Raw genomic sequence first — 23,624 nt, 5'->3', positions numbered from 1 at the left:
TGAATCGAGCGAAGCAAAGATAAATCAATTTAATTATACTACATTTTGTCAGTCATCTAGCCTACGTATTTAATTCTGTACAACATTTTCCTCTCCCTTTTGGAAATTCTTGCGGATTGACTTGATTTTGGGGGTGATCAATTTCTTGTCTGGTAGTTGCTGCAGCTATTCAGGATGGAATCCCCTGCTGTGGCTTAAAATGACAAAATTTGTGAACCAAACGCAATAGCTATACTAACTTTTTTAAATTTAATTCACATCATTTTAAACACTATTTTATTCTATTAAAAGGTAAAACACAGTTAAAGTTAAAAAGACGTTAGCATATTAGAGTATTTTTCTATATATGTTGATTTTAACATTTATTCTTATTCATATTTTTTTAATTGATGTTTTAGCAATTACTCCTACTGAATTTAAATGTAAAATTCATAGCTAACTTTTGTTTTTCCTATTCACATCTATTTAAATGCCTCTTAGTATTTTAAATTCTAACATACTTTCCACTTGGAAATATTTGTATATGCTTTTTTTAATAATTATGTACTTTTTAATAAATTTTTAAGATTAATGATTTCAGACGAGCTAGACTTAGTGTTAAAATTTAATTAAATTATTTTGTACCTAATCCTTTTATTTGAGGAATGATGGTCATAATTAGTTATTATTATTAGTAGTTTTACTTATAAATAGAATTCCTATATTTTTATTTAATTTTATAGGTATTTTGAGTGTTTAAAGAAAAAGATGTGCCAACATACTTAACGATCATGATTCAATTATATATATAGGAAATTTGTATAGACTTGTATTCAAATTCAACATGCAAATATTGTCCAAATATTCCACCGAATCTCAGCCCCACGATTTTGTCATCTAACGGTTATATTAATGTCATGTGTCATTTAACAATGTAGATTTTTCGTCAATTAATGTAGCTCGGATAATAATATAGCATTATAGTCTAATAATGTAGATTTTCATTCTAATAATATACACCGACTAATAATGTATAGTTTTCGTTAATTAACTTAGCTCGGCTATTTTGATCACAATCATTCAAGCCAAGGATCCAATGGCTATGATTTGTTTGAAGCTTAATACTAAAGAGCTGTGAGAACCCTAAAACACTACAATCCGTATATAAGTGAAAGTTCTTATAATAATCAATTAATTATTATTCTTAAAATAAAAGGACTATGCAAAAATAATTAAAAGTAAACTATATACTCCTATCAATGGGGAGTGTTATATTGCTAACTCAATACTTAATTGCTAACTATAATTTTATAATAGTCATTAGATATTCAAATATAGGGCCTAAATCATCAGCCCCGGAATGTCAATATGATAAAAAAAAGTCAATAAATGTATTAATGTCAATTTACAACAAATTAATTGTAACTATCTTTTGAAAAATATCTCATAACTTTAAAACGCATATATCTTTCTCGATTTAAATTATTTTTTCGCACAACATATATCAAATTAAAGACAACTTCATCAGGATTCTAACGAGATCTCACTTGCATATGTTCCGATGTCAAAATTTAAAAAAAAAAATCGAAAATTTTCATAAATTTCGTTAACAACTTTATATCAATACACAACACATATTATATCAATACAATGTTTATACAATGTTAATATGAAATTGTATTGACATTGTCATGTCTTTGTGTTGATGTATTTCATACACGGTATTGACATTGTTTTTTTAAACCCTAAATTTAATAGTTGCTATTATCTTTTTAATATTAAAAAAATGAAAAACGATAAATTACACGTAGCTGATTGTAGACCACAAGATTTCTAAAATTCTATGGACTTAAATTAATTGTAATTTGCAATTAAATGATGAGTTAACAATTGATCACTCCTTTAATCCACAGTTACAAATATCAATTAAAACATCAACTAAAAAAATAGTAATAAGAGTAACTGTTAAAGTCAACATATATAATAAAATACTCTAATATGCTAACGTCTTTTTACCTGTGTTTTACCTTTTAATAGAATAAAATAGTATTTAAATGATGTAAATTAAACATAAAAAAAATTAGTATAGCTGTTGCGTTTGGTTCACAAATTTTGGCATTTTAAGCACCGCTCCTTTCGGGCTTCTGTTTGCAGTATCTCCCCCAATTGGGCTTCCCGGTCCTGCCCGACAAGACCCGATGTCAGGGTCGGGCTGAGGCCTGTGCTCTCCAACGCTTGGATTCAGGTAATGATCGGTCGTTTTCATATGCACTGTAAATTTTGATATGGTGAGGCACGATTTAGGGCTGGGATTTGATTAATTTAGGGTGGGCGAGTTAGTATGATTTTCACTTTTATTGGATGAATAATATGAATTGTTTTGAGAAGTAGATTAAAAAAGTTTCAATTTTTTTGTTCATGATAAGGCAATAGCTGATTTGGTATACATTTTTCCCGTCTTCTTTCTTCTCTCTCTCTTTTTTTATGGTTTAGGAATGGGGGAGAGGGGTTTGGATCATTTGATCAGTGTAATTAAGTTGAAATGAGTGAACTTTTTTCTTTTTACATTGGTTCAGAGTGATGTCTTATGGGGAAATTTATGTTTTACCTATATGGTAGACCTATTTGTAAGATCAGAAAACGAGCTTGAAAAATTTACGGGCCGAGCTGAATAGATTTACAAGTGATGCTTTTATCTGGCCTTCTGTATTGGATAATTATATGGATGTAGTTACAGTAGAAGTTTATCTATCTACTGTTAAATCTGGCTTTGTATGAGAACTTGGGGAATTGGGTGTTGTGTTTTAGCTCACCTTTATGTAATAATGCTAAATTGTTTATGGTATCCTCTAACTATAGTAAGAGTAATGTGCAGTCTTGTTATTCTTTTTGCTTGGTTGAGGAACTAGTGTACTCTATGACAAAGTAAAATTTTCGAATTGGGATGGTGAACTGCAGCGAACACCACTTGTTTCCAAATTCAAGATGGGAAACAAAAAAGTGAGCTATTTGAGCAGGAGGAGCACTGCAACCAGAGCATCTATGCAACCTTCCGACTCTAGCAGTTCGGAAGCTCCTATTGCTCCTCTACAGATAGAGTCCCCCATAGGGAAGTTTCTCTCTCAGATATTAGCAAGTCACCCGCATCTTGTTCCTGCTGCAGTAGAACAGCAACTTGAACAACTGCAAACCGACCGTGAGGCAGAGAGAGAAGGAAGAGCCATCTGCGTCTGGAACTGATCTTGTTTTATACAAGTAACAGGATTAACTGATACGACTTAAAATGCTGTCCAGTAAATGATAGAGCCATATCTCTGTGGAGATGTTACCATTTTTAGACGATGCATAATTGTTTATAGTCTAACCAAGCATGAAGAATATGGATTTCTAAGCTATCAAATACTCCCTCCGTCCCATTAAATATGAAACATTTGTGAATCGGCACAGGATTTTGTGTAGTGTTGTTTTGTGAGTTAATGAAGAGAGAGTAAAGTAAAGTAGAGAGAGTTGTTTCCATTTTAGGAAACGTTTCATTTTTAATGGGACAATCCAAAAAGAAAAACGTTTCATTTTTAATGGGAGTAGTTTTTCATGTGTGGAAATTATTGTTACTATGGTATTATCCTTAAGTAAAGACTGAAGTGGAATGTCTATTATGGCATCGCTTCCTTTCGACTGTAGGAGAATTGCGGAGGTTAAAGCTAATGAAAGAAAGAAGGCCCTGGAAGAGATCTTGTATGCATTGGTGGTGCAGAAATTCATGGATGCCAGCGTATCCCTGATTCCTACTATAATTCCATCAACGCCTGGTGGTCCTGCTCATGTTGATAAGTGGCCCGGCGAAGATGATAAATTGGAGCACCTGCACTCTCCTGAGGCGTACGAAATGATTCAGAACCACTTGTCTCTACTTCTGTAGCTCAAATAAGCAGAATTAGGGTTGGGCAGGTTTATGCCGCCTCTGTAATGTATGGATATTTCCTTAAACGTATAGACCAAAGGTTTCAGTTGGAGAAGAGTATGAAAGTCCTTCCCCAGAGTATTGACAATGTTGGCGAACAAGTTGCATTGGAGGGAACAAGACCAAGTGATAGCAACATTAATAAGTCTCGCAGGAAAGCTCAACCTCACCCAGAAATGTCATCATTTCCTGAGGCGCTGGTGTTGGTATTGGTGTTGACGGGTTAAAGCCATCCAGATTGCGAACTTATGTCATGTCATTTGATGGAGAGTCGCTTCAAAAATATGCAACCATCAGATCTAAGGAGGATATTAGCATCATTGAGAAACATGCAGAATCATTATTTGGTAGGCCTGAGATCGCAATCACACCTGAAGGAACCATTCATCCCCAAAAGGATGAAGCCATCAAAATTAGCTTTGGCGGCCTGAGGAGACTTGTTTTGGAAGCTGTGACTTTTGGTTCTTTCCTTTGGGATGTTGAGAGCTATGTGGATTCAAGGTACCATTTTGTTGCAAACTAAGCCTTGTGATGGTGATGCGGCTGATGGTATCGGAAATGGCTTTACTTTGAGTGGAGATGCTGCTGCCTTGCTCTACTTGACTTGTACATAGTAACCTTGCTCCAAATTGATTGAATGTTTGTGGATTCAAAATCCTATTCTCAGCTAGTTCTTTCACATCTCCTGTCACATGCAGAAATGGAGATTGTAATAAGTAGTATGGTTGCTATGTTTCTTGATTGCTTTGTATTTATCAAACTTATGATTATGGAATTGATTGTCTCAATTATTATGTTTCCATTCATATATCTACTCTTATGCATTGTGAGTGTGACAGCAAGTGAATATAACTGAGAGTTGTCTCATTGCAAAATGGAGAGCTAAATATTCTCCAAGGAGTATTATTTTTGCTGTTACTACAGGTGATGGCATGGATACAGGGAAAGTTATCCGTACATCGTCACTGAGATGAGCCTTCAGTTTTAACTCGGCTTACTTTTTAGCTTGAAACTACGCAGTGTTTTGCCAGAAGCGTCATAGAAAGCTACATTTGCTTCGGTTCTTGTAAGTTGAACTGAGACGAACCCTTGCCCATCATAGTAGAATTTCAAGTTTTTCTTGTATCTATTGTAATTACTAGTATTACCCCACAGCCAACAAGCTCACTTGGTTGTCGTTTCCGACCCGGTGTTGAATCTGAACAAGTGTGGCTGAAACATATGCTTGGCTTAGGCACCGCCAAATTATCATCAAAGGTAGCATAAGCAGAGGAATCGAATATCTGTGTGTTTCAGTCATGATGCTGATAAAAGCTTCTTGTGATTTGTCAGCTATATATGCTTCATGTGAAGGATATTAATCACTGGTCCATGCACTATTCTTGCATTTTTCTTTTTTAATGCTTTGGGTCATCAAATTTTGTTTTTATGTACTTTTTCTGTGAATTTCCCTCCCATTTTCTGTTGGTGGAAACATCTGCAATCACATTTTGATATTTGCAAAGAAATTTTTTTTGCCACTTCTGCCAAACAAGACAACAATGTCACATGACATTCACCACAACACATCTATTTTTCAGAAGGTGAAATCTGTTTCAGCACTAGATAAACAGCTTCTTTCTGTTTTTACTTTTCGAGTTTAAAACGATGAATAGTTCTCCCAGAAACGTCGTAAAATTCTAACTTAGCCTTATCACGAGCAATCTCCACAGACAAGAAGCCTTGGCCATCATGATAGAAGTGCATGCTGCTGTCATTGTGCAATCCATAATGGATTTTGTTCTTCCATGCCTTCGAACCACCCCCACTTGTTAGGAACTGCATCGACCTGCATCGTGACAACCATGTCAAAGACGAGAGGGCGTATAAGTAAGAAGTTTCTAAGACATACCCGCGCTCGTTGCTGAGGTGCTGCAAGCAGTGGTCATGCCCATTGATGTACATATCCACCTTGTGAGCCTATAACAAGTTTCAAAAATTAAATTCTAATCTTTGAACATATTTTGTGTGATTGATTGTTAAAGAAAGCACCTCAAGAATTGGTAGAAAGTGATCTATCATTTCTTGAGTGTCACCATGATAACCAATGCTTCTTATTGTGTGGTGTCCAACCACAATTTTCCAAGGTGCCTTGGAATGCTCCAGTGACACATTCATATTCTAAAATTGACATCAACCAAATAAATAAGTTTATTATACATTCCAAGAAAAAAACATCAAGAACTGCCATACTCACTTTTAAGGTGGAAGACATATATCTGTCTCTTGGCAACACATTTCTCCAATCAAACACTTGCTTCTTAGGATTGTCGAAGTACTTCTGTACGAACGGAGTCGTGTCAACAAAGAAGATATCCGCGGATCCTAACACACGAACGAGCTATAAGTACTTTGTAAGGCCAAGATTATGAACCAGAGAGAACCAGCCAGCACTATCTATACCTGCTTCAAGTATGAAGTTTCTCTTACAATTCCATCTTTTGTCACGCTTCTTAAGTGCTGGACTCAACTGAGCCTCGACGTTCCCCTGATAATCGTGGTTCCCCAACACTGTTCTTCGATGCAACGACATTGGTCATAAATACGAAGCAATAGGCCTTAATGCAGCAGATCAAGACAGAATTTTTTACCTGAGAACCATGGCTTTCTAAGGCTTTTAGCAGTGTAGATGTTCGAAAACGATGTTTTAAAAGCTCGATCGTCTTCACCCTTCAATCCATCGTCGTAGAAGTTATCACCGGTTGACACCACAAAATCAATTCCCAGTTTCTTCCCAACATATCCCATCTGCAAAAATAATCAAAATTTAGTTACTATAGACTAAAAAAATTCAAGAATGATATAAAATGGACCTGAGTAGCAACTATAGATTGGTTAAAGTTCCCATTTCTTCCCCAATCTCCGACCGCCAAAAACGAAATTGAATCGTCGTATCTCTTGCTACGATGCTTGATTCTGGAAAGTTCCACTGCATTGTTTGGAAGTCTCAGAGAGAAGCAAGGCATCAACAATAGATGCCATATGAATAAGAAGTTGTAAAACAAATGAGCCATTATGGCATGACTAGTTTATTATTGATGCATTTGTGCAATAATTAATTAAGGGTATATATAGGCACCAAAAGCACATTAAAATGGATGCATTTAGACAAAAAAGTCATAAAGATTCAAACTTTTTTACAATGCAAGCAAACTGAATGAAATACTCGTGATGAAACAATGCATGCATTAATTCATTATGTAATCAGAAAAAATAATCATTACTTTAGTCATCAATTCTGTTTGTCATCAAGTTAAATTTGGGGTGTGGATGAATATATGATTAAAGAAGAGATTACTTCATTTTGCACGCTTGTATGAGGCACTACTCATTAAAAAATAAGAATAGATTAAATATGTGTGCGTGTGCGTGTGTTGGCATAGCGATAGAGTGGTATAAGAACATATTAAGTATGTGTGCGTGTGTAGGTAATGTGGTTAATGCCTGTGACACCTTGGCACGGCCTTTAAGATTTATGTTTATTTGAAAAAAATGACCGATTAAGTATTTAGTAGTAAATGTTACTACTATTAATTTCCTCTTGTTGAAATTATTCTGCTAATTATGTTACGTCCACGGCCGAAGTGATGATACTTCTCTTTAATTTCATCTTATTATTTTGTGTTGTCGATTAGAGATTTAGAGTTCATTTTACCCAAACAGGATTATGTTTTCAGTTTTAAATTTCAATTTTAATATTCTATAATTAATTGATTGTTTCAAATTTGACATTGATTACTGTTTTTTAGTTTCTGATCGTTAATATTAAATGACTATTAGAGCATTAGCAGTGGTGCGGATGTCCCGGCGGACATCCCCGCGGACATTCCAAAAACACCTCCTGCCACGTCATACGGACACCCCACTGCACAGTGGCGAACATCCCCAAGGACATCCCGACGGACTTCCCACCATAAAAATTTACAAATTAAACAATTTACGGAATTAAATTTTGACACAAATACGGGGAAAATGAAACCACTTTATTTAAAAAAAACATACTTAATTAAAAAAAATACATAATTATTAAAAAAAAATTACATTGTTAAAAAATTACATTGTAAATGAAATGAAGTTCAACGATACGTATTTATAGAATTATTAAAAAAAGAAATTAATGCAATAATCGGGACGTCTGTGGGAGTCAACGCAATGGCGGACGTCCGCACGGACGTCGCGGAACGCCACGGAACTCCGGTGTCCGCATCGGATGTCCGTATTCGTGCTTCCCTTGCACAATGACGGACGTCCCGCACAGACTTCCAGCACGCCGGTCAGAATTCCGCCGGGACGGGCGCCATTGTTAATGCTCTTAGTACTAGTTATTTTCTGATTGATAAATAATTCACTAAATTGTTGTGGTATAAAGGAATTTTTATCCCAAAAAATTGAAAACTACCCCAAAACCTACTTTCCACTTTCCGCTTTGACGTCTGTGTTCGGAGTATGATTTGTTATTTCTAATTCTAACATATATCCTCTCAATATCATCAATTCATCACACAGTAAAACACAAACTTATAAGATATTTCTCGTTCAACTAATAGATCAAAGTCTTGAGCATTTTTAGGAACTTTTTTTTGTTCGATGAAAAAATGAAATAAATGCCATAATTTACAAAATCAGAAATCAAATTATAGTGTAAAGTTATATTCTCTTTGTCCCAACTAAGTTTAATTGTATTCCCTTTTGGGATGCCCAACAAAATTAAGTCATTTTATTTTAACAATAAACAAAACATCTAATCAGTGTTACTTTATTCCATCACTCATATCCATTCAACATAATTTTTTAATTTATGTATCCAAAAGAAATGGTTTAGGGTTTAAGGTCATTATTTTGATTGACAAAATGGCTTGGGATATTTGGTAAATCTTTTTTCTTCTTTACCAATTGAAGACTAAATTTTGAGTAAATTTGCAGCCTATCTGCATGAAAGCTGCGTGCAATATACAATGGAGTTGTGTACAATTTTAATTTGAGTCGTGATAGGAATGTACCACAATAATTGGATAATTAACCCATACTGCTCACATGATATAATCACAATATAACAAATTAAATCTGCATTTTTCTCAGTTTAGCACATGTCACATTTTTTCTCAGTTTAGCACATTTCATTCTCTTATAAGAATATAATGCACTATATAATAAAACAGCTATCTATAAGAAAGCAAAAATCCTAATTAATAAGCATAATCTAGTCCATATATGATTCCTCCAAATCAATAAACTCTATCTATAATCTTTCAAGAACTATTGTTTAAATTTTGGTTTAATGAACTCAAGTTTCCGAGTCCATGCTTTAGTAGTATCACACATTTATAAGAAGACAACCAAAGTAAATCACTCATCTATCTATGTTAAATAAAAATTTTCAATAATTCGATCATAACAGAATTCAAACACATAAATATTATTGAAAAGGCTAATGTAGGGAGAGTAAAAATAGGATGTATGCATTGAATTGGATTGAATTGAATTGCTATCCTTGAACAAAATAATAATCCGAATATCCGGAGAATCTTTCCCCGAATTTTGGCAGCATCCAATTGGAGATACCTTCCGCATATTCGCATAACTCTGTCCAATCCAATTCCCGCATTACTCCTAAAACCAATCAAACATTATTTATTTATCCAAAACACACTCTAATTAATAAACAAATAAAACACGATTCTAGTTTATTTTCCTTCAAGATTCCCTTTTGCTTAGAGATTTAACAATAAGCTTTGCTAATCCAATTTTCTCGGGGCTATCTATAGTGGAAGAGTTGTCAGCCCCCGGGGCGGACGAGGAGATGGGGGCGGTAGGCGGCGGATGGGCATGCGCCGACTCCAGGGCGATTTTTTTTAATTCAATTTAATTCACCTATAAATACACCTCATTCCATTCATTATTTTCACATCATTCCAACACTTCATCACTCAAAATTTCTCTCACTAGAATTTATGGTCAGAAATGGACAATTTGTGGAGAGACACTTGGAATGCTCTTATTCAACAGGTGCAACATCAGGCCGCCCAAGAAGATGCGGCCCTTTTGCAATACAACAAATATTTGGCCTCAATTACCTCGTTTTCTAATTATTTACATTGCGAAAACAAAATTTTGGGGCTATGGACAAAAACTGGGGTGGGCTATTGGGGTGTCCGTCTTATCATCGTGGACACCCTAACTAGTATATAAATTCCGAGTGAAGAGAAAACTACCAAAAAGTTACCCTCACTTAATCACTTTCCATATCTCCTCTGTTTTTAAAGAAACACACATCCATGGGGAGTTGCAACAATACCATGGCTGTGTTAATCATGGTGAGTTTATTAATTGTGTGCAGAGTTTCAGCGGATTTGGAGAGATTTGAGCAGACAACAAAACGTGACGGAACGCTCAGATTTCTTGTGGTCGGAGATTGGGGAAGAAGGGGCGAATTCAACCAATCACAGGTTGCTTTTCAGGTATGCAATGTTTTTTTCCTTTTTCTTTTTATAAACATTTTTTAATTAATTTATCTCATGGGGTGTTAAATTTCTGTAGATGGGAAGAATTGGTGAAGAAATGGACATAGATTTTGTGGTGTCAACTGGTGATAATTTCTACGATAATGGATTGAAAGGCGTCGAAGATCCAAACTTTGTTGATTCTTTTACAAATGTTTACACTCCCAAGAGCCTCCAAAAGCAGTGGTTTAGTGGTAATAATTATTACAACTGCAATTTCTATTATTTTACTACTTGAAATTGCGAAATAAATATACACGTTCATGTGATTGGTGATGTTTTTAAATTGATTGGCACATTTTCACAAGTATCACTGAAAATAAGACTATGGGGGGCGATTTAAAAATTTTCATCTTTGGTGATAAGTTTTGATTAGTGTAGAACTATATTTCATGATTTATTTGATAATTTGGCCTTTTTTTATTTTATAGTTTAATAAGAGTAATTGTTTAATTTGTATGCAGTTTTGGGGAACCATGATTATAGAGGCGATGCTGTGGCCCAACTGAGCCCATTGCTTAGAAAAATCGACTCAAGATGGCTTTGCTTGAGGTCTTTTATTGTTAATGCAGGTACATTTTCGTATCTATATCATTATTTCTCGAACATAGTTGAGATGTTTCGTTGGCACCGGAATTAAGAGATACTGGTGTGTAGTAAATCAAGTGAGAATGAAAATAAAATCATTTAACTTGATACATGTTTTCTTCATTTATTTTGGACAGAGGTGGCAGAATTGTTGTTTGTGGACACATCTCCATTTGTGGAAGAGTATTTCACAAATCCAGGTGATCATGTCTATGATTGGCGTGGCGTGTACTCTCCTAAAACCTATACTTCCCACTTACTAAAAGTAAGTTTCATCTTATCTTATCTTATCAACTTTATGTGCTACACCTCATACCACTAAATTATGTATCGATCATAGAATTTTACTCCCTATTATAATGAAATTAGGCATCGCCACAAATCTCAATTGTTGTTGGTGTCATTTTAGCAACAAAGTAAACAAAAGTAGTTAAGAGATTGGTGTATTAAATCGCAACACGTTTAGGATGATGCATTTATTGAATCTAGCTTAATTAAACTTATCCAATTATGGCACACGCAACTCTTAAAAATAGACACGTTTATTGAATCTAGCCCAACATTAGTAAATTTGAAGGCTGGCCTAAAAATGGGGTGAACCTTTAATTGGCTAAATTAGGTGGAGTAATTAAAATGCCCAATGCTAATTTTTATTTGTTGGTGAAAAAAATAGGATCTTGAATTAGCATTGAAGAATTCGAAAGCAAGATGGAAAATTGTGGTGGGTCATCATGCCATTCGAAGTGTGAGCCACCATGGCGACACTCAAGAGCTTGTGGATCAGCTTCTTCCTATTCTTGAGGTAAAAAAAAATAGAAAAAGAATCATAATTGGGTAAATTATTTGCTATTAGTGATTAATGACACACTTGCTTAATTAATTAACCTATCGATGACTCTTAACTTTGGGATTAATCTACAGGCCAACGATGTTGATCTTTATATGAACGGACATGATCATTGTCTTCAGCGCATTAGCCACACCAAAAGGTAACACTCATCATTTCATTTCATTTTAATCATAAATGTTAATCTATATTTAGTTAAAGAAAAATCATTTGTTTCATATAATGTTTTAGTTAGCAAATGTGTGTAACAGGACTCTTGTATCATACCTTGGTTTAAGACCAAATAAGCTAGTATTTCTCTTTTTATACTGATTTTTCGTTATTATTCTTGTTTAGTTTATAACTATGTGTTGCATTGGATTTTGTTGCAGTCCGATCCAATTTTTGACAAGTGGGGCCGGGTCGAAAACATGGAGGGGGGATGTGAATACAACCAACGAGCAAGGTTTGGAATTCTTTTACGACGGGCAAGGATTCATGTCCGTTGAACTATCACCGAGTGATGTTGCAGTTGTATTTTACGACGTTTTTGGTGCGATTTTGCATAGGTGGACTATGTTCAAATCCGTACTCCATTCGATTGTATAAATATCTAATTCAGTTTCTAATTCACTCTTTTTTTCATAAAGTGAATCGCTCTTTTTAACCGTGACTGTTTATTATTTGTCCATAAATTTTGTGCTAGGACAATATTTATAAGCTCTGAAATGTGACAAAAAAGCTTTGTACGATATAACCACAAAAGTTTGAAGTTTGTCTATCCAATTGATGAATTGGGCTCCTCCAACAAACACAAACACACACTATGGTTGATGTGAAATTGGCCCACGTTTCATGTTAAAAGGGAAAATTTATTGCGCACGATTAATTTCATGGTCTACCGTCTACTACACTGCCGACCACTTTCCCATTTTATTAAAAAATGTTTAATTAAATAAATTTTATTCTGAAGTTAACTACTCCATATTCTAATTAATAAGTAATTTGTTGGAAGTAACTTAGTATTTGTTAATTAATATATCCTGCCGACCACACCAAAGTGTTTCCTAACATCAAGACTACTGACCATATAATATTGTCTAGCCGTCTTTCGCAAACCACCACTTGCCATTTTGCCACTTAAGAGCATTTGCAGCAGTGCTCTTAGCTAAGAGCATTCACCGTGCCGTCAGCACGGCGCATACCCTGCTCGCTACCGTACACTTGCTGACAGCACGACCCGGCTCGATAGCAAGAGCACCGCCATGCCGAAGAGTACGCTTACGTGGCATCTCCTGATTGACTCGTTTTTTATTCTGTTAAATATATTATTATTTTTAAAATTTCATAAAAAATCGAAAATAATTCGAAAAAAAGAAGGAAAAAATTCCAGATTCCAAAAAATATAGCCGTTTTTTTATACCATTTTTTCAATTTTTTTATTTAAAAAAATATCTCATAATCATCTATAAATACTCACATTCATCATTCATTCTTGACATCAAAGTATCTCTCATTCATACTTCAATTTTTTTTTTCATTATGAATTTACTTATGTATTTTTTAATTTTTAGGATTTTAATTCTGTAATTTTTAATTTCGTAGTAATTTGTAATAGTATTTCGGGTATTTTTAATGTATTTTAATATTGTGGAAATATTTTTAATAATTGAAGTATTTAAATTGAATAATAGAATGGTGGGACCCTTGAGCATGCTCTTGGTGTTGTGCTCTTGCGAAAGAGTATGGAGTAAAAAATGAATAAATGTGGGTCCGGATCCACGTCCATGTTCTTGCGGAAAAGCATGGATGTGGATGCTCTAATCGAATTACTAGTATTATAGATTAAATAGAAAAGTTCATTAAAAATAGTTTATTGGAAAAGAATTTATTTCTAAGTTGTTTATACAATATTTTGAGATAATCCCTCCGTCCAATTTAAGTAATCAACTTTTCAATTTGAGTTATGAGTTATCATACTTACGTGATTGGTTTTCATTTTTAGTAAAATAAATAATATTTTATTTATTCTCATATTTTATTTTCTCAGCTTAATTTAATAAAGTATCATTTTTATATATCTTGAGTCGAAATAAAGTTGATCATTTGCAGCGGAACGGAGATAGAAAAAAAAGAGAGACATCACTTCTTAAATAAGGAGTGGAGTTTATGGATTCCTTTCCTTTATTTTGTGGATGGGAATCTGGACTTGGACGGCGCCAATTAAAAGAAGTGTTAAAGAATAAGATTGCACATTTGCACTACACGATTGTGAGTACTCTAAAGTCACTCATCAATAAATTTTTCACCCATAAGTGGGAGTAATAGATTATAGGATGAGGATCACGATTCTTCTTATACTACTACTAGTATTTATCTAATCTCATTTTCATTGTCTTTTCATATAGACGGCTTCTAATTTTCATCACCATTTCTTCTCCCTCTTACTTTCATTATTTCTTATTCTTATCCTTTGTTGTTTTAAAATGAATCGTCGATCAATGCTAGATTTATTAAAAGAATCTTTAGTTCCATATCCAAGCAGCTACGAATATATATGACCAAACCGTATGGTGTGAATGGGAAATTTGTAGTTATATTTATGACTTATTTATTTCCAAAAATAAATTGTAATGATTCCAAATTGTGATAAAATCTCCTCTTTTTTATGGCTATCTTGATTATGATGCTACTTTTATAGATGCGTCCTAAATCACACTTTTTTGAGTGGCGAAAAAAATGGAGGTCTATCATGGAGGCCCATAGTCCATTATAAAAATGAGCATCAATTCTTTTTGGACTGTTAATACAAAGGGACAGGTTTTTTTAAAAATATTCCATTACTTACAAACTCAAAATAATCAATATTATTAAAATGCAATTGATAAACAAATTTATGGAACTATCCGTTCATGCTTTAAGCAATTAAACTGGTTTGATCACGGAGCTAACCGGAATCATATAGTGCATAAATAAAAAAAGACATTTTAGAACACAAATCTTATACTTCATCTCTTTACATTAAAGGCCAACAAGTCTACATTTTACAAATAAGTTCAAATAATCACGTAATTAATTCTCATTTCCAACTTAGTTAATGAAGGGGTTGGCTGCAAAAGCGTACATGAAATTGATCACATAATATCTTGAACTATTTAGTAGATTATTTAGACAAAATCTATTCGCGTAATTCTCACATGTATCATGCTCATAACTTGAATTTAATCATGCTTTAGCGTAATTGAAACCTAAAACATGCTTACTACGGAATTAGCCAATTTACCTCGTTGATTCTCCAAAGAATCGAAGATGGCTAGTGCCTTCTCCACGTAAAGATTTTGAGTACTAAACCACAGATTTTCTGACTGGTTCCTGGACTGTACGCTGATATCAGTGTGTGCTGATTTCACCAGAGTACTAGGACTTAAATAAAGAAAACGGAAACTGCTCACAGAGGAAGCTGAAAATCGTCCCTCTTGGATAAAGAGAGGGGAACGAAAATTTTAATGAAAATAATGTGTATTTTCTGTCTCCTTCATTCTCCTATTTATATTAAGTCACATATTGGGCCCAGACAATGATCTATGGAAGAATTTGGATATGGCCTCCCCCAATTAGCTTCTTACTAATTAAATTGAACCCACAATTTAATATAAGCTTATATTGGAATATTACGAGCAACTACTACAGAAGTAATATTGCAATGTCCATCTAAATCTGAAATTACAAGTATTCCGAGTTTCCATTTGTTTGTCGTTCATTTCTCGTGCTTAAGATAGAAACGTCCATTAATTAATTAATGTCTGCTATGAACTTAATAAATTAACATATTATTAACTTCAAGAGTGGACTTAGCAAGAAACTCTTATTTATTATTCATAGAGTGATCAAACTCCAACTAGCTAGGTTCCGAATAATAAAACCTTGTTTCGAGATCCTCTTGTGGATGTTATCAAACGAGACTCACCTCGCGCACGATTCAATATAATAGCAATCCTAGCACCGCTAGATATTAATCACCACTACCCAATATACCAGGATTCTTGGGTTGCGAAAAACTCACATCATTTGGTAAGTCAAAGTAGTGCATAATCAATATCGTATGCTCAATACTAACGTACATTGATTAATAAATTAATTATCAAGACCTCGTCTTTTAGTAGATAGCATAAAGACTTGTCTAGCTGTTAGATCCAATTCAATGATATACCACACCAATGTCATCTTATTTCAGTAAGGCTTAGAAATATGCGGACTGGCATTGCAACCTTTCCCGATAGGTAGTCTAGGCCCATCTAGGTTGTGAAATTCTTATTTTTTGTTGTTCAGAACTGACCGTGTTACCTTAAAGTGGACGACGCTCACAACCGGTCTACTAAAACAAAGACTTAGACTTTGTTACGTTGCTTATACATTTAAATATGCAATAAGCATTCATTAAATTTAAAACATAACAACACTATGATAAAAATAATATGTTGCATCTATTGGAAAATAAAATATAGAGTTTTACAGTATTCAATGTATTCAATCACATGAAAAGTGATTTCTAGTATACAAACTCTAACCGTTAATACTCTAAAGTCACCAAAGTATTGTTGGACAACTAAGAGAAAAAAAACGGTTCAATGCGTCGAACAATTCACATCTAAAATTTGATCATATTTTTATAACAATACCCTTATAAAATAAATTAAATTATTTTTCACATCACTTTCCCGTAGTTCACATCACTTTCCCGTAGTTCATATCTCTCCTAAATTCATATATCTAAAAGAAATGTTTCATAAATAATAGCATCACATTTTCTAAAATTATATTCACTCCGTCCCAATAAATATAAATATTTGTTTTTCCACTAGATTTTATGCAGGGTTATGTTGTAAGTTAATAAAAAGGGAATAAAATTAAGAGATGAGGAAAAATAGAGATGATGTTGTTTACATTTTAAGAAACATTTCATTTTTAATGTGACAATCTAAAAAGAAAATTATTTCATTTTAAATGTGACAAAGGAAATAGTATATTTTATTTGTCCACGGAATAATATTTACATTCGCCATTTTAGATAGTCAACGGTTAAAATTTTCAACGATTAAAATGTTTTGTTTTCAAGTTTGAGTAATTAATACTAGCAATTAATCCGAAAGTTTATGTGTGGTTGAATATTAGTGTGAGGTTAGTTAGCTAGATAATCACTATTCTCTTTTATTTATCAACATGTCTAGACAGTTCCACAGAAATGTACATACAGTATCAGACAATAATGCCCCTAACTATTAATCAAATTTCAATCATGCCCACTCAACCCTCACCACGAGATGATATGACGCACCATCTCCTCAACCCCATAAATCCACTATTCATACGCCACGTGTCCTACAAAAATCCACCCTTCTCCTTTTTCCAATAAAAATAATTAAAAATAAATACCGACCGCCGCATAATTCGTACACGTGGCAGACCGTGGGCCATTGACCGGTATGCTGACCCACATTTCTCTCCCACCTATTTATTCCGCTTCCCAATTTTTTTCGGCCCCAAAAACAGAAATCAATTTACATTTTGATTTCTCCTCTCCATTCATATCCGAATCAATCTCATTTTTTTTCCTCTGCATTTTATCACAGGAGGAATTCGGTTTTTGTGTTTAAATCCGTTGTTTTTACGTCCGCTACCGTTAGAATCTGAAAATTCGTTAAATATCGCGGCAATTTCTCCCCAATTTTCTGATAGTATATGATTTGCTCAGCATTTCCGAAACCTAGAATTTCAATTCCGAATGATCGTGTTTCCCGATCAAGTACCACCGCAATTTTAAATCCGAGATTAAAATTCAACAAAGCTCCATTAATCACGAAAAAGTGTTACCTCAAACGGCCAGAGGTGATTGTGGTTGAAACCAGGATGGTGACAACAGTAACTGACGGAGCCACCGTAATGCTGACCTCGGGCGCGAGCGGGAGAATCAACGCGCTGCTGTCTCTGCGCGCGCTGAGGAGCGTGCTGCGGCTGATCAGCGCGTTTTTCCTGATCCTCCTCCTGCCGTTCCGCGGGAGGAAGCGCTGCGCCGTGGTGGGGGCCTCGCCGGAGTCTCCGGAGAAAGGCGGCGGGAGGGAGGAAAAGGCGGTGGCTACGACGGGTAAGGTGGTGAGGGTGCCGGCGGCGATGGTGCCGATGAAGAGCGCGGCGGCGGTTGTGGACAAGGATGTGGCGGCGCGGAGGGCGCTGGCGATTAAGAGGGTGGAGGAGGATAATGGAGGCGGCGATACGGCGAGGGATTATTCGTTGTTCGTTACGTCGAGAAGTGACACCATTTTTACTCAATCATGGACGCCCATCATGGTTCAAGTCAGGTATATTTAATTGCTGAAATTCTATGTGAATTGTACTTTATATAATGATTTGATTTACGTTTTGCTTGCGTACAGTCATTAATTGTGAATTGTGTTTCTATTTATGCATCATTAAAATTAACCAAATTTAGTTAATAACATATTAATTCTTTATTAAAAACATACTAATAAATGTAATTTAACAATTCAATCAACATAGTGTAATGGGGCACGTTTAGATAGTGAAAGAATATGTTGTTTGTTTCCTTTTCTTTTCTGATACTATTATCAATTCTACTGGATATACTTCATTTTAACGTCTTTGTCTTCCCTGTCTTGGATATTTTTCTTTTTGTCTTGTCTCTTTGAAGTGTGGTCGCATTTGAAGCTGCTAGAAAAAATATCAGCTAATCATGGACCCATTTCAGTTTCACTGTCTATTTTGGAAGCTTAATAACTTAAAGTTACATGACTGTAAAAAAGCATTGATGGCAAATTGGCAATATCAGTTGGTAGTTAAATTTTAACGAACAAAGGAGTGAAAATTGATGCTTATATGGAATAAAATGTTGCAAAATGCACATTTTAGATAGAGCGAAGGCAAAACGATAAACATGTAAACTGATTGAAATAAACAACTCAAATATAAGGGCTCATGTGCCAGGGCCTAACTAATTAAGAAACTAAAATATCAAACTTAATAATTACAAATAACCAACAACTTATTAGTATAAGGAAATAATCTTCTGTTCCAGGTGCCGTTCTTGCGCTGCCGCCTGCTACCATTTTACTAGTTGAATATTATTGCTAGAAGTGAATACAGAATAGGCTTCATTTGTTTTGGTAACTGCAGCATTAAATTTAAGTCCGCCACATATTTTGTCCACACAAAACAGGGTTGATTCTAAAGTCATCGCAAATATCAATGCGTAAAGGTCGTTACTGAAAACAAGAATATTCCCCGAAAAATATTGATACAGACATACTTAAACTGATGTTCATGTTTTTACTTTTTAGACACCTACTAACCGACATGATCCAAGATCCCTAGAGTTTGCATGATTCAAACAGCTTTCATGAGGCTGTCTCTTGTTTCTTCCGCAAGATATTGTACAGCATACTGAAACAGAAATATTTGTATGTATTTAAACACCTATTCCCTAACATATCACAAGGTTGCATAATCTTGAACAGCTTTTACGATGATGTTTCTTGTTTTCTTCATCCAAGTAATTTCATTTGTTTGGAATAATTCCTGGGATTTCACTTTGGGAGCAATTGTTATTGGCATTATGACGTTATCCTGCTTCTAAGAGTCGAGGAAAACAACAAGCTGGTCACAACCCTCCCGTGCTGTTAACATAGTTTTCACTTCCACTGATTTTGGTGGTGTTAATTAATTGATTGTTCTACACGTCTTTTCATGACCGAGTCGTCCTAGTCTATCATTTTTATAAAACGTAACAAGATTGGAAATGTTAACAATGAATTTCCAACATACATTGCACTGTAATTGCATTTGTACTCCTCAGGTCCTAGTTGACTGGTAGAAAGTGATGCTAATATCAAACTGGAAGTTGGACTCCAGTCTTACATCATTGTACTTGTCATGCATTTTTGAATTATTTGGCTCTAATATCTACTTAAAATTGTGAAGATCTTGTAGTTTTAACAGCTTTAGAAAAGTAACATTTGTGTTGTAGATAACTCGAGTTCCCAATGTAATTAGCATCATAGTGTAAGTCTGCACCAATAGAGTATTCAAATTACATATCATATTTCCTCTATTTAGTAATTTGAGGAAAACAAATCGAATGAGCACCACAATTCAGTGCTCTATTAATTGGAGCATGTTGAGGATAGCCAGGGATACATGATTCACGCCATGACTACTAAATGAATTCAAGGGGTAATTGCATGTAATGGTGCACAATTCTAATACTAATAACTTCATGATAAAACTTGCACCTTGTTGGTGCAATACCTTTCTGCCTTTAATCGTGGTTCCATCTGTCACACACATTCTCTTGAATTTGTATCCCTAACATTTTTCTTGGTTTCCAGAATATTTCATGTCTGTTTTCTGATGTGCAGGGGACTGGTTGTTCTCTTGCATGGTCTAAATGAACACAGGTCTGAGCTTTACTCTAGAAGCATAGTAATGGGTCTGATGCAATATTATTTCATTTTGATTTGTCGTTTGTCATCTTCCTTATATGTGTTAAATGTTTGTATGTATTTTCAAACAGTGGAAGATATGATGCTTTCGCCAAGAAACTGAATGCAAATGGTTTCAAAGTTTATGGAATGGACTGGATTGGTGAGTTGAAATTACTGAATTGATTTGATATGATGCAGAAATAATTTCATTGTGAGTAGCACTAAAAAAATTTCTATTTTAATTTGGATTATGAAAAGGAAGAGCAGAGTAATGATTACTATTTTCTATATTTCATACTTTCTGCTATACCATGTGTTTCTACTTCATGCTCATTATTTTTTGGCTATCCAACAAAGGCGCGAGAAGAACATAACAGCAGAGGTAGATGTTGTACTACCTTTAATATGATCTGGTATCTAACTGTGCTAGTAAAATTGATATCTCTTGAGAGCTGTCTCAAATGTGGTGTAACAAGAAACACCATTTTTGGTATGACAAAGGATGCATCTTGCATGTGCCCCTTATACTCAAATAGTTCAGCCAATCTCCTCGAACTCTGTTTTAAATATAACATGTTCATTCTGGGCACTTTCTTCCCAATGTAAGAAAGTAAAACTTGTCGAATAGGGGAAGGGAGACCTTTTCTCTACCTTTTGTAGCCATTGAGGACCTGGTCAAATTGGGTATTTCCTGGTCAGCTATGGACCTTTGTGCATTAACTTAGAGCATATGTGTGTGTTTGTGTTTTGAGTGTTTGTTTATGTGCGTGTGAGATAGAGAGAGCAATGAAGATCGTGAACACAATTATCATCCTCGCTGTTTTACAAATAGAACATTCTGCATATTTTCTGTGAAGATACATGCGATCATTTCAACACTAGGTGGAGTTTAATCTTTTTCCTGAATTTCACAATTTTCACAGTCCTTTTCAACAAGTATTCTTTGCCTTCTTCAACTACTGGATGATCACAGTGAAAGCCCTGTTTGTTTTACTGTTTTATAGTCTAGAATCTAGAAGTAATAGAATTCAACCATGCATATATATTTGGATGATGCAGGGTATGAATAGTTTTCAATGTGGATGCAATTGGTGCCTAAAAGTAACATGCAAAGGCTCCTTCATGAGTAAGCTTGTTATTTGAGTCTTTACATCTACCTTAAATGTAACAATTGGTGGAAGAAGTCGCGCTTCTGACATTTGGACAAGGAAAACTTTACAAGAAAAGGAAAAGCGAAATGAATATCTGCTTAAACATACATAGCTATTACTTATTACCGCACTGGCCAATGCATGTAGCAATGTAACAACTGCTCCTATTAAGTGAATTTATCCAAGTCTGGGAATTGCAATTTACTGGAAGAAATAGGCCAGTCTTTGTTGATGAATAAAATTACCATTACCCAAAAACCACCTTCATGGTAACTCAGTCCACAGCCTTCAGACTTTGGTCTTATGTGTTGTTTGGTTTTTGCTGTGATTCGTTGGCGTAAATGTGTTGAGGTTACTTCCGTTCTTTCATTTATTTGAACAACAATTCATTGACTATTGAGTGAGGCACTTGTATGTGGATAGCTTGCAGCAAATTTTCTGTGTGCGCTCATTTTGCTTGTTTTAAAATACAAGTACTGTATACGTGATAGATCTATGCCTCATTAGCTCAATCCTAAACCTTATTGCAGGACATGGCGGCAGTGATGGATTGCACGCCTATGTTCATTCTCTGGATGATGCAGTTAGTGATATGGTATGATATTCACTTGTACACAAATATCTACTCTGTTTTGCAAATACGTACATCACGTAATAGATTTTACTGATTTTCCCCATCTTCTATGGTCAACAGAAATCGTTCCTCAGCAAGGTTTTAACTGATAATCCAGGACTTCCATGCTTCTGCTTTGGACATTCAACTGGTGGAGCTATAATCTTGAAGGTAATATTTGGATATGATATTGATATTTTATACTGTCAATAGTTATGAATCTCTAAATATTACACCTAATCGACGAATGTTACTACACATGCAGTCATTACTTGATCCAAAAGTGAAACAGCGCGTAGCAGGCATTGTATTGACTTCGCCTGCCATAGGAGTTCAGCCATCGCATCCAATTTTTGCTGTAAGTTCAACTGTTTGACATTTACTCATCGATGAATCAAAGACAACGAATTATCAAACCTAATTCCTAACAGACCTATTCTTGGCCAAATGTGACCACATGTTCCTTCACATATATTTCTGGAAAACTTTATATGTAGCTTTGGCATGAAGCATGTCCTCCATGGTTTCAGGTGCTTGCTCCTGTGTTTTCCTTCTTGTTTCCTCGTTTCCAATTAAGGGCAGCAAACAAGAGGGGCATTGCAGTCTCAAGAGATCCGGAAGCATTAGTGGCAAAGTATTCAGATCCACTAGTATTCACTGGAGCCATTAGAGTAAGAACGGGCTATGAAATTCTCAGGATAACGGCATACTTGCAGCAGAACTTAAGCAGGTTGACAGTGCCGTTTCTTGTCCTCCACGGCAGTGATGATTCAGTAACCGATCCTGAAGCAACCATGAAGCTGTACAAGGAAGCTTCATCGAGCGACAAAAACATTGTGCTGTATGAAGGGCTCCTGCATGATCTACTTTTCGAACGAGAGAAGGAAGAGATCATGGAGAACGTAGTTTCATGGCTAAAAAGCAGAGTGTGAGAGTAGGGATGGAGAAGTGGGCATCGATATGCAAAGAGGCACTTGGGAGTCAAGAAGGCGATGAAACAAACACCGGTCTTGATGAATAACATCCCTCCTCCATATATAAAGCCTTGTTAAATTATGTGTAGAGGAGCAGAGCAATCTTTGCTCCTATTTTTTCCTGGGTATGAATCCCAGGGAATGTAAACTGGATTTATCTTGTATTAGAAAGGTATAGACTAATCGATGTTTTAAATTACAAATTTTATATTTTGTTAGCTGAATTTGCAAAGCCCATGCATGCCTTGCAAGAAGCCAACTCCTCTAAGTTTGTGCATGTGATTTTAGAATAAAGGTTCTGAATAGGATTTTTTTTTTGTATTCTATTAAAGGGAAACACGAAGAGAATACGTACAAAAAAATTTCTCATTCATGGAATTTTTTGCTCTAAAATCACTCCAAATTCAGATTTTGTCGTCTATATAAAGTTCATAGTTTAAAACCGAAAATTGTCTGTCCATCGTTGGGTTCCTTTTTGTACTCCCACGTCCCATCTCA

At 35.0% G+C, this 23,624-nt stretch overlaps 3 protein-coding genes and 1 pseudogene across 3 annotated transcripts; 3 read left to right on the top strand and 1 right to left on the bottom strand.

Moving 5' to 3' along the window:
• Nucleotides 1-2,066: 2,066 nt before the first annotated feature.
• LOC121765903 lies at nt 2,067-4,748 on the top strand (annotated as a pseudogene).
• Nucleotides 4,749-5,566: 818 nt separating this feature from the next.
• On the bottom strand, nt 5,567-6,948 carry LOC121764429 (purple acid phosphatase 7-like). Its single transcript, XM_042160444.1, has 7 exons — nt 6,793-6,948; nt 6,571-6,727; nt 6,383-6,490; nt 6,177-6,304; nt 5,972-6,100; nt 5,832-5,899; nt 5,567-5,768 (listed from the first exon to the last, which is right to left on the bottom strand). The coding sequence occupies exons 1-7, from the start codon at nt 6,943-6,945 to the stop codon at nt 5,567-5,569; spliced, it is 945 nt and encodes a 314-aa protein (XP_042016378.1). The 5' UTR covers nt 6,946-6,948.
• A 2,730-nt stretch (nt 6,949-9,678) lies between these two features.
• LOC121765819 (purple acid phosphatase 17-like) lies at nt 9,679-12,542 on the top strand. The gene is made up of 7 exons (XM_042162067.1): nt 9,679-10,437; nt 10,517-10,673; nt 10,944-11,051; nt 11,205-11,332; nt 11,741-11,869; nt 11,989-12,056; nt 12,286-12,542. Exons 1-7 carry the CDS (start codon nt 10,255-10,257, stop codon nt 12,500-12,502), a joined length of 990 nt encoding a protein of 329 aa, XP_042018001.1. The 5' UTR covers nt 9,679-10,254; the 3' UTR covers nt 12,503-12,542.
• A 4,522-nt stretch (nt 12,543-17,064) lies between these two features.
• On the top strand, nt 17,065-23,350 carry LOC121764812 (monoacylglycerol lipase-like). The gene is made up of 7 exons (XM_042160839.1): nt 17,065-18,249; nt 20,323-20,361; nt 20,478-20,548; nt 22,070-22,134; nt 22,234-22,323; nt 22,418-22,510; nt 22,683-23,350. Exons 1-7 carry the CDS (start codon nt 17,633-17,635, stop codon nt 23,082-23,084), a joined length of 1,377 nt encoding a protein of 458 aa, XP_042016773.1. The 5' UTR covers nt 17,065-17,632; the 3' UTR covers nt 23,085-23,350.
• Nucleotides 23,351-23,624: the final 274 nt, after the last annotated feature.

Source organism: Salvia splendens, chromosome 14 (assembly GCF_004379255.2).
Source record: "Salvia splendens isolate huo1 chromosome 14, SspV2, whole genome shotgun sequence".
Lineage (NCBI taxonomy): Eukaryota > Viridiplantae > Streptophyta > Magnoliopsida > Lamiales > Lamiaceae > Salvia > Salvia splendens.
This window is presented reverse-complemented; position numbering and strand designations above follow the sequence as displayed.

Excerpts from the sequence above, each read along its gene's own strand:
- LOC121764429 (XM_042160444.1), bottom strand. The coding sequence starts at position 6,945 with ATGCCTTGCTTCTCTCTGAGACTTCCAAACAATGCAGTGGAACTTTCC. Across the intron at positions 6,728-6,792 it reads AATCTATAGTTGCTACTCAG|ATGGGATATGTTGGGAAGAA; the intron begins GTCCATTTTATA and ends TTATTTTTGCAG. Across the intron at positions 5,769-5,831 it reads CACCTCAGCAACGAGCGCGG|GTCGATGCAGTTCCTAACAA; the intron begins GTATGTCTTAGA and ends GTCACGATGCAG.
- LOC121764812 (XM_042160839.1), top strand. The coding sequence starts at position 17,633 with ATGATTTGCTCAGCATTTCCGAAACCTAGAATTTCAATTCCGAATGAT. Across the intron at positions 20,549-22,069 it reads TTATGGAATGGACTGGATTG|GACATGGCGGCAGTGATGGA; the intron begins GTGAGTTGAAAT and ends ACCTTATTGCAG. Across the intron at positions 22,511-22,682 it reads CATCGCATCCAATTTTTGCT|GTGCTTGCTCCTGTGTTTTC; the intron begins GTAAGTTCAACT and ends CCATGGTTTCAG.
- LOC121765819 (XM_042162067.1), top strand. The coding sequence starts at position 10,255 with ATGGGGAGTTGCAACAATACCATGGCTGTGTTAATCATGGTGAGTTTA. Across the intron at positions 10,438-10,516 it reads AATCACAGGTTGCTTTTCAG|ATGGGAAGAATTGGTGAAGA; the intron begins GTATGCAATGTT and ends AAATTTCTGTAG. Across the intron at positions 11,333-11,740 it reads ATACTTCCCACTTACTAAAA|GATCTTGAATTAGCATTGAA; the intron begins GTAAGTTTCATC and ends TGAAAAAAATAG.